This window comes from Nyctereutes procyonoides, unplaced genomic scaffold (genome assembly GCF_905146905.1).
Source record: "Nyctereutes procyonoides isolate TBG_1078 unplaced genomic scaffold, NYPRO_anot_genome, whole genome shotgun sequence".
Taxonomy (NCBI): domain Eukaryota; kingdom Metazoa; phylum Chordata; class Mammalia; order Carnivora; family Canidae; genus Nyctereutes; species Nyctereutes procyonoides.
The window spans coordinates 19,506,794-19,521,519 of NW_026575128.1; the positions used below are offsets into that span (position 1 = coordinate 19,506,794).

Sequence of the window (14,726 nt, forward strand, 5' to 3'; positions counted from 1 at the left end):
CCTCTAACTCTAATGATCAACTTGCAAGAAACATAAGTGACTAAGGAAGATACTAAATAATCACCATGGGGGAAAATCCAGATGATGAGAAATTCTACAAGACAAACTACCTTATTTATTCACTTCAATAAACTGAAAAGAAAAAATTAAAAACAGATGCAAGACAGATTTAAAAGATTAAAAAGACCTCAATGACTTATCAACCAAGGCCAACATAAGGATTACAAAAAATAATATTTATAAGATAATCAGGGGAAGTTTAAGCATTGACAAAAGAATTACTCATTTTTAGGATACTAATGGTATTTATGGTTCAAGTTTAAAAAAATATTAATATTTTAGAGATATTGACTGAAATATCTACAAAAAGGGGGGGGGGGGAATCCCTGGGTGGCGCAGCGGTTTGGCACCTGCTTTTGGCCCAGGGCGCGATCCTGGAGACCCGGGATCAAATCCCACATCGGGCTCCCGGTGCATGGAGCCTGCTTCTCCCTCTGCCTGTGTCTCTGCCTCTCTCTCTCTCTCTCTCTCTGTGACTATCATAAATAAATAAAAAATTAAAAAAAAAGGGGGGGATAAGAAGGTAGGACTACAGATAATAGAAGACCGACCTGAACTGATAATTGCTGAAGGCAAGTGACAGGTACATGATGATTCACTACACTAGTCCATCTTTTGAAAAACACATTTGAAATTTTCCATAATAAAAAGCTCAAGAAAGATAACATCATTCTTAAATGTGATTAAAATATAAATTCTTAAGAGTTACCAAGCAGCTATTAGAGCTATTTTAATATGGCAGAATCAGTATGTAGGTAAATTGGTGACTAAAATTACTAGTTAATACTTTATGTAAGAAGATCTCTGCAACCTAAGAATTTACACAACTGAGGACCTCAATCTAACTGGCACTTCCACAGGTAAGATGTTCCACTAGACCAAATATTGGATCACCCAGCTGTAGGGCCCACTCCCCTAGACTGGGATGCACCAGGGGTTATTACTATGACTATGGTAGGCAGAAGAATGGCCTCCCATCCTGATCCTGTGAATGTTACCTCGCAAGGTAAAAGGGAGTTTGCAGATGTGATTAAGTTAAGGACCTTGAGATAGGGCAGTTATCCTGAAGCACATGAGAGGGCCCAACATAATCCCCAGTGCCTTTAAAAGAGGGAGGCAAGAAGATCAAAGTGAGCAGTGGGAGATGTGACCACAAAAGAGGTGATGGGAGGAGTAAAGGGACATAAGCTAATGCATGAATGCAACTTTTAAACACTGATAAGGAAATAAGTTCTCCTCTCAGAGGCTCCAGAAGGAACACATCATCTTGCTTTTAGATTTCTTATATCCAGAACTATAAGATAATAAATTTGTGGTTTAAGCCACCAAATTTCTGTTAACTTGTTACAGCGGCAATAGGAAACTAGTCTAATGACAACAGTGAAATTTAACAGAGAAGCCTTTTCAAGTTCAAACATAATGATTTAAGAGGTCTTTGACACTCTATGTTATCTATCATATGTTCAATTCAGAGGCTGGATGATGAGCTGCTGGGGGATACTATAGATAGAATTCTTACATTAGGTAAATCATTAGACTAAATAAATGATCTCTAAGTTTCCTACAAAGGCGAAGGATGAAAAGTAGTCAAAGGACTTGGACATTTTCAAAAGGCTTTTATTTCCTTCTTCCCCCTTTGTTAAAGGGAAAGAAAAGAGAACAGCCTCTCTCAAGTATCTAAACATTTGCAAAACACATAACAAGCTGGTCTTAAAGGACAGTCAAATGTTAGATAAGAGGATGTGCCAAATTTGGTGACCCTCAAACTCTGAGGCCCATTTATTATAGATTAGACAAGAGACTTCACAGTCCTCCATACATTCCTGCTTTCCATGGAGGGAGTATCTAATAAGAACAAAAAAGTGCCATTATACAAGAATATTTTGGAATGATAAGAAATTAGCATATGGATAATTTATAATTAGACTTGAATGCATACATGTCTCAAAGATCAATTATTAGGAAATTTGTATACTAAAATACTGTTGCTAAAAAAATTATCACTAAGAACACAAAACTAATCAAATCCGTAACAACGAAGTTAAGCTAATAATATTTATAAAAGGAAGAAGAATTGCAACATTTAAAACTCTGATCCACTCAAAATAATACTTGATGCTACCAAACACTGGGGCAATTCCATTAACTTGCATGCCCAAATATACAAGCTATACAATGTTGCCAAATATTATATATAGTAGTCACAGTTCTTAGATTAGGATTTAAAGCTCTCAGTAAAGTCTAATAACATACCAATTTTACTTTATGAATACCAAAGCACTCGTAATCCTGAAAAACTCATCTAGTTTAAGTGTGTAAAAAGAAAAGTTTCGGGAAGTTGGATAATCTCTAGGCCCATTAGAAGATACTCATTTACTACATTCTAAGAATTACTGAACTAAATCATCTTTGCATTCCTTCCATTTCAGAAACCCTTGATTCAAAATACCCAATTTACATTAGAATCTTAAGAAAGATTACTTCAAGTGAGAAGATTCATACATATTTTAAAAACTGTATTCTTTTCTGAAAAGTCATTTATATAAAACATTTTTAATACAACAAAAGATTTTTACCTGTTAATAGACTTCTAAAGAAAGTTTCTTCTGGCAACAGAAATAATATATAAGATACTCAAAAGATATAATGACTTTCCCAAAGGTGAAAAACATTCAATTTTTTTAATCTAAAAAAATATTTCACAGTCTACCTCAATCTATTAATAAAAATTTAACTCAAGCTTTTCTTAGTGGTTAATTTCTAAATCTAAGTTCTGGACTTTTACAAAATATCAAAAGACACATATTAAATATATATTTGTGTCCTAAAATAGATTAGTTCCAGGTACAGAGATTCAATCCATATTTTTCAGTATTTACTGCCTAAGACAAAACTACCATAAAAATTGAACTATACACAAGTAGAGTAACGAATGAGTCAAAGAATTTTTTAAAAATAGAGAAAGTAGGGTTGTGTGGGTGGCTTTGTCAAGTTAAATGTCTGACTTTTGATTTCAGCTTAGGTCTTGATCTCAGGGTCATGACTTCAAGCCCCAGGTTGGGCTCCACATTGGGTGTGGAGCCTACTTAAAAGAAGAATAGAAAAAGTAATCCTCTATGGAAAAAGAATATTAATTTTTTTAAAGAATTTATTTATTTATTCATGAGAGACAGAGACAGAGAGAGAGAGGCAGAGACACAGGAAGAGGGAGAAGCAAGCTCCATGGAGGGAGCAAAAGCAGTCTCTCAACCACTGGGCCACCCAGGCGTTGCAGAAGAATATTAAATCAATGGACACTAATAGTCATACTGAATCCAAGCTTTCACAACCTTACATCCAGACCACTATAATAGTCTCTTACTATCTTTTACTCTTCCTAATCATTTTATATCTTGCTTCCAGATTCATCTATCTACATAAAATATTCAATGACATACCATGACTTACACAATCAAGTTTAAAATCCTGGGTCTGGTACTCAAAACTTTCTACAATTTTGGTCTCTCTCTGACTCATAAATTATTATTCCTGTAAATAACACTACTTTGCAATATACCTTAATTTTTCTAATTCATTTGTCCCTTAGGAAAAAAAAAACCCATAAGCAATTAATTCTCCCATTTAGCTTTGCCTCTTTTTATTCTCCCTTCCTAGAATGCTCTCCTTGCTCATTTTCAATCCTATGTTCACCATTTACCTGTGCTAGTCAAAGTTTACATTCTCTTTAAGAAAACTTTTCTAACTACCCCAGTGTATAACAACCACCCACTTTTCACAGCTTGTAAACTATGCCTTGTTTATGTCCATCACTTAACTCTCAGGAAATCGGGCAGCCCGGGTGGCTCAGCGATTTAGCACCTGCCTTCAGCTCAAGGCCTGATCCTGGAGACCCGGGATCGAGTCCCATGTCAGGCTCCATGCATAGAGCTTGCTTTTCTCTCTCTCTCTCTCTCTCTCTGTCTCTCATAAATAAATAAATAAAATCTTAAAAAAAAAAACACTCAGTAAATCTGTTACTGCCTTAGCTATCCATCTAGCTAGTTTTCCCCAATAAACCTAATTGAGACAGACTATTTTGTATTACCTCTTGGCATCCCTTTCACCAGGCATAGTAATTTGTATCAAGGCTACATTCAAAAAAAGTTTAATAATATTTTAAAAACTAGTGCATTTTATTATTTTTAAAAACACTACCAACTCATACTGACATATTGCTTCCTATTTTCAAAGAAATTTCTGGTTTCTCTAGATCATACTGTCTCTATCAAGTAGAATGAATAATCTTACCTATATATTTTTTTATTGAAGCAGAATGTTTGCCTCAATATTCTACGAAGAAAAACTGAGATTCTGAGAAAGTATAACTCCCACATTACTGAGTAGCCTACAGCTTTTTTCAATGTATTTTATTGCCTCTCCTGCCTTCTAATTATCTTTTTGGAGAGAAGACTTAATACAGCTAGTTATATCAACAATACGAATACTAGCTTTTATTTATTGGCTATTTATAAAGTCTGTGGCTTTGTAATAGGCACTTTACAGATATATGATCTCAAAACTCAAAACAATTGTGGAAGGTAGATACTACTATTATCTTTATATAATAGATGAGGAAACTGAAAACCTGGAGAATTTAATTAATTACCCAGATCATACAACCAAGCAAAAGAGCTTAGACTGTAACATGTAGCTGAAGATCTACAAAGCCCATGTTCTTACCCACTTCTAGACTAAATAGTAACTAGCTTAGACTGTGCAGTTCAAAGGTGATATTTTATAAATAAGTAACTCAAAAGTAGATCTCAAGATTAGTTTCAAATATAGAATATTTCAGTAGTTCAACTGGAATTACTGGTATTATTCTCTCTAAAATAAGGTACAATATTTCACAAAAGAAAACTAATTAACAAGAAAAAGAAAACTGTTCTCATTGCTTTTTAAATATCTTGCTCCAATCTCTATATCAAAAGGATTTGGAATAAAAAAGGGAATAAAACTTTATTAATATAGCACAGGTATTCTGGTATAGAATTTAATACTATTGGGGTGCCTGGGTAGCTCAGTTGGTTAAGTGTCTGCCTTGGCTCAAGGTCATGATCCTGGAGTCGGGGATCAAGCCTGCATTGGAGTGGGGGGTGGGGGGGTGGGTCCCTGCTCAGCGGGGAGTCTACTTCTCCGTCTCCCTCTGCTCCTCCCTACTCCTGCTTGCTATATCTCTCAAAAGGTAACAGCAAATTTTAAACAATTCTATTCAGAAAGACAGGCACAGAGTCAACACATTAGTGGCAAAGTACTGAGACACCCCTTAAGCTGTGAAGTCTTAGAGAAGATAATTAACCTCCAGTTCAGAGCCCTTCTCTCTTTCTATAAAAGTGAGAATAAACAAAAAGCTACCTTTAGTGGCTGTTGTGAGGGCAGTCTGACAAAGTATACAGAGAATAGCAGTTGTTGTTATCACAGGCATTTTCTTTATTATAAATAAGAAATTAAAACTATTTCAGGTAAAAGAGTTAAGAAAATCTATTAACTTTAAATAAGACATTTAAGGCAAAGTAAACATGTTCTAAGACAAAGCTTTAATTTTAATTTTTTGCTGAAATCATAGTGAAAATAAAATAACCTACCATCAGTTTTCCTTTTATAATCGTTGTGACAATAACCTTCTTAAGCCAAATTACTTCTATGCCCATTTTGTTTTCTATTAACAAGTTATTTTAAAGTTTAACTTTTTTTGACCCTTTAAGAAACTTAAACAAGTTTGAGCCAGAAGTTCAGAAAAGGCTGGAAAAAGTTAACACAAACAAAATTGCATTTTGCTATCAGTCATTAGACTACTCCTACATTTGAGTCTAAATGAAGACTTTTACGAAGTCAAAATTTACAAACAACTCAATTTAATTCCATAGCAATATGAAACAGAAAAGTTGGCTTCTGCGTTCCCAAAGAATTTACCACCCCAAGGGTTGGGACCAAGTTAATACAAGTAAGCAGAGGGGGAAGACAGGAAGGAGCTATCAGAAAACTGGGTTCTGTTTCAACAAGTGTTAAATTTATCTGTTTTTTTTTTTTTCAGATAAATAATTATTTTTAAATTCTTTTTTAAAGTTTGTTTTAAATACATTTTTTGAATAAAATGAATAAAGTGTTTGAATAAAATCAAACACTTCACAGCTGTAGATGTATTTACACTGTATTTGAACCACTTACCGAAGTTTGATCGGGTTCTCCATCTGCCAAACCTGCATCCATAGTGAAAGAAAGTAAGTTTATGCTTCTCTTTCCATTAATGTTCAGCCATCCTGTAAATTTGGAAATCCTAGAAGAAAAAAAAAAAATCATACGTATTAGGACTAGTATAAAACTGTGATAAATGGAAAATAAAGCAGTAAGCCTATTGGGAAGGAGAAATCATCCTAGGCTGAGGTTATTGGGAAATCCAACAATGGAGAAAACAAATTTTGACATGTGTTTTAAAGAATGCTTTCAGGTTCAGAGAAAAATGAAAGAAGAAAAAATATATCTAGATACCAAGTGAAGAATAGCAAGAACAAGTTACAGATATGATGAGATTGTTCAAAGTTTAAAAAGATGTTTAAATCTATTTACAATTAAGGAAATAAAATGTTCTTTTTTTCATGATCACATTGGCAAAAACTAAAAAGTGTGCTAATATTGCTAACACTGGCAAGAATGAAGGAAAACAGGCATTCTCATACACTTTTGTGAGAGGAATATAGATCATAACAATTTTTGGAAGGGCAATTTAAAATATGTACACTTTAATCCAGTAATTGCAAGGCTAATAATTATGCCACATGTGTTTATACAAATGCACAAAGATAAATAAACATATTCAACAAAGTAAAGATATAAAAAAAACTGGAACAACCTTAATGTCAATCATTAGGAGTTTGTTTATATTATACTATATATAGACATACAATGGAATATTGTGCAGCGATTTCTAAAAATTAGGTAGCTTTTTACATACTTGTTACGTATTTTCTTTATATATAAACTAGAAAGAAGGCCACATTAGGTGAAAAAGGCAAATTACAGAACACTATATATAAAATACTCTGTGTTTCTGTTTCCCCATTTTTACAATGAATATGTATCACTTTTATAGCTTATTTCTAAAAGTCTTAGAAGCATGTCTTTATTACAAATGTTTTTCTTCTGAATTCTAACAAAATCTCCAATCTGAATTCATATAACTTTATATATTCAAAAGTCTCTAATAACCTCTTTAATAATCCTTCCTTAAACGCGCCAACAAAACCAAAATCAGTAAGACAGCAGAATTGTGATCATTTCTTGAAGTTCCAAAAACATTTTCTTGTTTTAGCAAGTTTAAAAGGCTGCACTTAAATATAAATGCTGATATTAATACTTTTTAATTGGGCTTTGGAGGGCTATTATTTGGTTTCTTTGATATAACCAATACACAATTAGCCTAAGCTAAGTGGACTTTCAATTTATAAACCTTAGGTATACTTCTTCACTATATGTATTACAATGCATTGTAATTATTTGTTCTCATGATCTACTCTTCAGGGACAAAGACTGCATTCTACTCATTTATCTACCCAGTGCTAGTTCATGGTACATATTTAGTAAACATTTGTTGCAATGAATTGTCACCACAATTGCCTATATGAATAAATAATAATCCAAAACAGATACAAAAATTATTTATGTCTGAGATGCACACTAAAATTCATATTTGAATATTGACAGATATTATCCTAGAAGTTGACAATACTAAAAATAAAACACCCATAGAAAGCTTCAACTCCAAAAGTATTTTACCAATTTTTTTCATCCTATCTATTCCACTTTAAGGGTTCATTTCCTATGCTATATTGAATAAAAGGTCAAGAGCAAGCATCCTTGCCTTGTTCCTAACCGTAGGGGGAAAGTTTTCAGCTTTTCATCACTGAATATGATGTTAGCTGTGGACTTCTCATATATGGCTTTTGTTATACTGAGGCACATTCCCTCTATATCTACATTGTTGAGATAAAAGGATGTTGAACTTTGTCAAATGCCTTTTCTGCATCTATGGAAATTTTTTTATACTGTAGTTTATTAATATGGCATACCACAATGACTAATTTGTGGATGCTGAACCATCCTTGCAGTGCTGGAATAAACCCACTTGATCATAGTGTATGATCCTTTTGATGCATTGTTTAATTCAGTTTTGCTAAAAATTTTTTCAGGATTTTTACATCTATGTTCCTCAGGGATATTGGCCTATAATTTTCTTTTCTTGTGGTTACCTAGTTTGGTATCAGGGTAATGCTGGCTTTGCAAAAGGAATTGAGAAGAGTTTTCTCCTCTGTTATGTTTTGGAAGAGTTTGGGAAGGACTGATATTAATTCTTCTTTAAATGTTTGGTAGAATATACAAGAGAAGCCATATAAACTTGGACTCTTGCTTGTAGGAAGTTTTTACTGCTTATTTGATCTCTTTACTAGTAATTGATCTGTTCGGCTTTTCTATTCATCATGATTTAGTCTGGATAGCTTATATATTTCTAGGAATTTGTCCATTTCTTCTAGATTGTCCAATTTGTTGGCATATGATTATAATTGTTCATGGTAGTCTCTTATGATCCTTTGTATTTCTGTGGTATCAGTTGTAGTATCTCCTTTTTCATTTCTGATTTTGAGTCCTTTTTCTCTTTAGCAAGTTTAGGTAAAGGTTTGCCAATTTTGTTTATCTTTCCAAAGAACCAGCTCTTAGTTTCACTGATCTTTTCTACTGTCTTTTTAGTCTCCATTTCATTATTTCTGCTCTAATCTTTGCTATTTCCTTCCTTCTACTAACTTTGGGGTTAGTTTGTTCTTTTTATATTACCTCAAGGTGTAAAGTTAGGTTGTTTGAGACTTTTCTTGTTTCTTGAGATAGGCATTTATCACTATGAACTTCTCTCTTAGGATGGCTTTTGATGTATCCCACAAATTTTGATAGATTCCATTTTTGTCTTGAGGTATTTTTTTTCTCTTTTGATTTCTTGACTCATACAGTTGCTCAGTAGCATGTTATCTAATCTCCACAAATTTGTAAATTTTCCAGTTTTCCTCGTGTAATTCATTTCTAGTTTCTAACCACTGTAGTAAAAGTAATGCTTAATATGATTTCAATACTCTTAAGACTTGTTTTGTAGCTTAACATATATGATCTACTCTGGAGAATGTTCCATGTGTCCTTGAGAAGACTGTACATTCTGTTGATTTTGGATGTAATGTTCTGATTATGTCTATTAATTCCATCTGGTCTGACACGTTATTTAAGAGTGGTGTTTTCCTGTTGCTTTTCTGTCTGGACTATCTATCCATGATATCGGGGTATTAACGTCCCTTATTATTATTGTATCGCTGTCTTCTTCAGGTCTTGTTAATACTTGCTTTATATACGTAAATGCTCTGATGTTGGTGTATAAATATTTACAAATGTTACATCCTCCTGTTGGATTGATCTCATTATCATTATATGATGCCCATCTTTGTCTTATTACCGTTTTTGTTTTAAAGTCTATTTTGTTTGACATAAGTATAGCTACTCCAGCTTTCTCTTAGTTTCCATTTGTATGAAATATCTTTCCATCCCTCCCCTTTCAAACTTTGTGTGTCCTAACATCTCAAGTGGGGCTCTTTTGGCAGCATACAGATGGGTCTTGTTTTTCGTTGTTGTTGTTGTTGTTATTGTTGTTTTATCTATTCAGTCCAATCAGATTTAAAATAGTAATTTTTAAAAATAATTATTGATAAGTATGTGCTTATTGCCATTTTGTTCATTGCTTTCTGGCTATTTTCATAATTCCTCTGCATTCCTCTCTTCTTCTCTTACTCTCTTCATTTGTGGTTTGGTGACGTTCTTCAATGGTATGATTATATTCCTTTCTCTTCATCTTTTGTGCATACTCTAGGTTTTTATTTTGTGGTTGTCATGAGGCTTACATATAACAACTGCTAACTATAGCAGTCTATTTTAAGTTGATAACTTAAGTTTGATCCCACAGTAAAGCTTATTATTTTTACTCTGCCCCACACCTCCACTCTCTCATATTTAAAAATTTAAAACTATGAGACTGGGTGAGAGTTCTTGGGTTATTTGTGCAGACAGAAAAAAGGACCAAGTTCAGATCCCTGGGGTACTTCAATATTAGAGGATCAATATTTATAGAATGAATGAGTCCCAATTATTGCTTTTCAATTCGCAAAATTACCCCATTTAATTACTGATGTGGAGAACAAAGGCAAAAGAAAAATACTAAACTTCCTTATAAATTACAGCTTATAGACAAGTCCTTGAGACAGGTAGAATGACCTTCCTCAAGAAGCTTAGGGGCTTCAATGTTAACATCTTACCAGAAGCAAAGGCAACCTTAGCTTGACATTAGCCCAGGTTAATGTTCAGAATCCTATAAAAAAAATCCCTTTGAAAACTTCCTTTATCTTTATGATCTGCCCTCCACCCCCACCCCAGGTTATAGTTAACAATCCTCTAAACATGGCCCACTGATATCATCTGAAGGGTCTCATGAGGAAGGTTTTACTAACCAGTAGTAAATGGCCTTTTCCTAACAAACGGCTAGCCTCTCAAGCTCTTGGAAACCTTGCTTCCAAATTTCTTAAACTTACACTATCCCTAACTCTCTTCCAACTTGAAAGTTTATAATCAGCCATTCCTCACAACCCCGGTGCAGCAGCTCTTTCTACCAAAGGACCTATCTCCATGCTTTAATAAAATCACCTTTTTGCACCAAAAGTGTCTCAAGAACTCAACTGGCCATCAACTCCAGACCTAACATTCCAAAACTACATCAATTTAAACATCTTTTGATTTTCACTTCTGAAAAATGGGGGAAATTACTGTGCTTATACCTTAAGCCTCTAATCAATCACCCTCTCCCTCTAGGATTTTTTTGTTATATATGTTTAGTTGTAGTCTTTAGCTTCAAGAAAATATCAAAAACTTGTTTCTTGGGCAGCCCTGGTGGCGCAGCGGTTTAGCACCGCCTGCAGCCCAGGGCATGGTCCTGGAGACCCTGGATCAAGTCCCGCATCAGGCTCTCTGCATGGAGCCTGCTTCTCCTTCTGCCTGCGGTCTCTGCCTCTCATTCTCTCTCTGTGCCTCTATGAATAAATAAATAAAATCTTTAAAAAAATAAAAAAAAAAAACTTGTTTCTTGACCTATTAGCAATGTCTCTCTCAGCTTCCTATTATCAAAGGTAAGGAATTTAGGGCATTATCCTTAATTTTCTTTCTTTTCTGCTTCCTGCTACCTCTATTAAATTAGTCATGTTCTGATTCGACTTTTTTACTGTATCTTCTTTGCCTTTTGTATGTTAATTCAGTCTTTACAAAATGTAATTGATGTGAAATGTTGGGGTTCAAGAGCGAACTGGTCACGGAAAAATTCTTGAGATGTCTTAGGTACAAAAAGGGTGGTTTTACTAAAGCACAGGGATAGGATCCGTGGGCAGGAAGAGCTGCTGCACTAGGGTTGTGAGGAGTGGCTGATTATATACTTGGGAGTTGAGGGAGGTAAGGAAAAAGGGAGGTGTCCAGAAGGGCTGTGATTTGCTAAAGAAGACACTCAGGATACTGGAGGCTCAGCAATTATCAAGCTAAGGCTGTTTTTCCCTCTAGCAGAGCATTAACATTAAGATAGTTGGATGTTTCCTGGAGGAATGTCACACACATCCCACCCAGGAGTGGGATGGAGGGGAGGCTGTGAGGTGTCAGCTTGTGCTTTGTCCTCAACTTGCCTTCTGCTCCCTCATCAAAATGATAATCTACAAATTAAAAAGTTTATTTCTGGGGCACCTGGGTGGCTCAGTTAGTTAAGCATTTGCCTTCAGCTCAAGGTCATAATCTCAGGGTCCTGGGATGGAGCCCTACATTGGGCTCCATGCTCAGGGGGAGTCAGCTTCTCCCTCTCCCTCTGCCGCTCTCTGTGCTTATGCTCTCTCTCTCTCTGATAAGTAAATAAATATCTTTTTTTTAAGTTTATTTCTTAAAGTCAAAATGGTAATTAAATACAAACTTAATGACAGTTGGCCCTAGGGAGCAGGCTTGAGAAAAAAGGCACTTTTTCTGCCATTTTAAAAAATTTTTAAACAGTTTATGTTACTTCTCTGATCAAAAAAGTCTAATAAAATTTTTGTAAAAGAGTCCACTATGTCATAATCCTAAAGACTCCTTTCTCCACATTTCACTAAAGCTAGGCGGGCATCCAAATTTAAACATAATTACAAGTCAAATGCAAAGTTTAAAGAAGACTCTGTTCCCTCTTTTGTTCCTTTTGTTATCAGTACTCTAGTGATTGTTTGGAAAATCAGTGCCTCACTGTCTACATTAAAAGTTTCTAGAAAAAGTAATTTTTATAATAATTTTTCTCTATTTGGGGCATAAATTACTAATTCAGTCACAGAGAAAAGGAAGGAGCAACTACTAAGCAAGGCTAACATCTTTAACACGTGTCATTTAATCTTTCTTTTTTTAAAAGATTTTGTATCTTTATTTGAGAGAGACAGAGAGAACACAAATAGAGGGAGCTGTAGGCAGAGGGAGAGATTAAGTAGACCCCCGCTGAACAGGGAGCCTGGTGAAAGGCTCCATCCCAGGACCCTGGGATCCTTACCAGAGCCTAAGGCAGAAACTTAACCCTTTGAACCCTCCAGGTGCCCCTATGAGGGTTTCTCAATAGTTATTGGTATACCAACTTCATAACTTTTGCCAGTACTACCAGCATCCAGTTAATTTTTTTTACCCATATTTGTTTTAAATTTAATTAACCTTATCTAAAAAATCCATAAATTTACCGATTTGAGTCACAAGTTCCATTTTTTTCTAATACACATAATATATATAACTCTAAAAAGTTAAAATGCTCATCAATGTACCAGTTAAAGTCCTCTCACATCACCATACCAAAAATCGTAAGACCTTGACACAGACTTTTGATCTCTTTGTCCATTCTCAGGGCATTCACTTTCCCTGCCCAATGTAGCATGGTGAGACAAAAAGAATATTAGTAAACTTCCTTTCAAGTCCACATTTTTATTAAGAACTAGCTGTGGACCTTTAGACAAACTACTTTACTTCTATCTCTGGAACTCAGTTCCCTCATAAGGAAGATTGTGAAGTTAAAATGGCCATTACTAAGACTCCTGACAACTCTAATATTCTACATGACAGCCAGTGGTTTTAGCACTTGTCTAAATATTGCTGACATAATCACTGCTATGCAACTTACAAGAACTGCAACAAACCAATAAAACATAGTACAGGGGCAGCCTGGGTGGCTCAGCAGTTTAGCACCACCATCAATCCAGGGCATGATCCCAGAGACGCGGGATCAAGTTCCGCGTCGGGCTCCCTGCATGGAGCCTGCTTCTCCCTCTGCCTGTGTCTCTGCCTCTGTGTGTGTGTGTGTGTGTGTCTATGAATAAATAAATAAAAATCTTTAAAAAAAATTTTTTAAATAGTACAGTTTTCTAAGTTTTTTTCAAATTTCGTGAAAGCCTTTTTAACCTACATTTTTAAAAAATCAGTTCAAGTGAGTATTCAAAGCAATATTTATACATCTTAAATATTTTATTACTACTGAAATACACCCACACACAATCACACCCGTCCAGCCTTTGAATGGAAAGGCATTTTCATTGAGCACAGATGTGCATATTATAGTTGAGGACCATTCTTATTTAAGCCACAGCTATGATACATCATGAGATGTCTAGTGTTAGTTCTATAAATGAAGTAAAACTTAAAAATACATGTACAACTATCAATTTAGAGAATTCTCTCAAATGTTTACAATTACCTTTCCCACCTTTTCTAGTTATCTAGTTATATTAGCCATTCCAAGTCCCAAGGAAGCCATGTGCATAGGTCCAATAGATGCCTATTAGAAAGAGTGGGTTACAATACAGGAGCACTCTGAGCTTAGGAAATCCATAAATTTTTTAAAGATTTTATTTATTTATTCATGAGACAGAGAGAGAGAGGCAGAGACACAGGCAGAAGGAGAAGCAAGCTCCATGCAGGGAGCCCAATGTGGGACTCAATCCTGGGACTCCAGGATCACGCTCTGAACCCACAAAGGCAGACACTCAAACACTGAGCCACCCAGGCATTCCAGAAATCCATATTTTTTATGATGGGAGCAAATATGCCTGCCGTTTCCTTGGAAGGAAAACACTATCTCTGTCTATGAAGACTATACACTACAAAATCATCCTTGAAAAAAAAAAAGAAACAAAAACAAAATCATCCTTGAAAAGATAGTCCAGAACAAAGCACAGTTAGTGCTTTACTTGCAAGATATGCAGAAACAGAAGACATCAATAGAGAATTGTCTTCTAAAGTTTGTTCATCACGGTCTACTTTACTATTATCCAATACAATACCCTGTTAACATTTCACCTTGTATTATCTAGCCATCCATGAACAAAAAATAGCTTTAAGATAGAGATCTTGAATTCATTTAAAAAATTTCAGCTACGCAGGGGAAAAATGGAGAAAAACTACACAAAAAGGGAAGGAAAACAGTTTCATTTTGCCTGCATCATCCATTCCCCTCGGCCAGCATTGCTCAGTACCAAGAGGGAATTCCCTAGATAGAAAGAGTTCCTCTTGCCAGAAAA

At 35.0% G+C, this 14,726-nt stretch overlaps 1 protein-coding gene across 1 annotated transcript in view; it reads right to left on the reverse strand.

Annotated features, from left to right (window-relative positions):
* OSBPL8 (oxysterol binding protein like 8) overlaps positions 1-14,726 on the reverse strand; it is a 146,892-nt gene that overhangs the window by 99,770 nt on the left and 32,396 nt on the right. The window contains 1 exon segment of the mRNA XM_055341899.1: positions 6,268-6,376. Within this exon segment, the coding sequence (XP_055197874.1) occupies positions 6,268-6,309 (42 nt within the window). The 5' untranslated portion in view covers positions 6,310-6,376.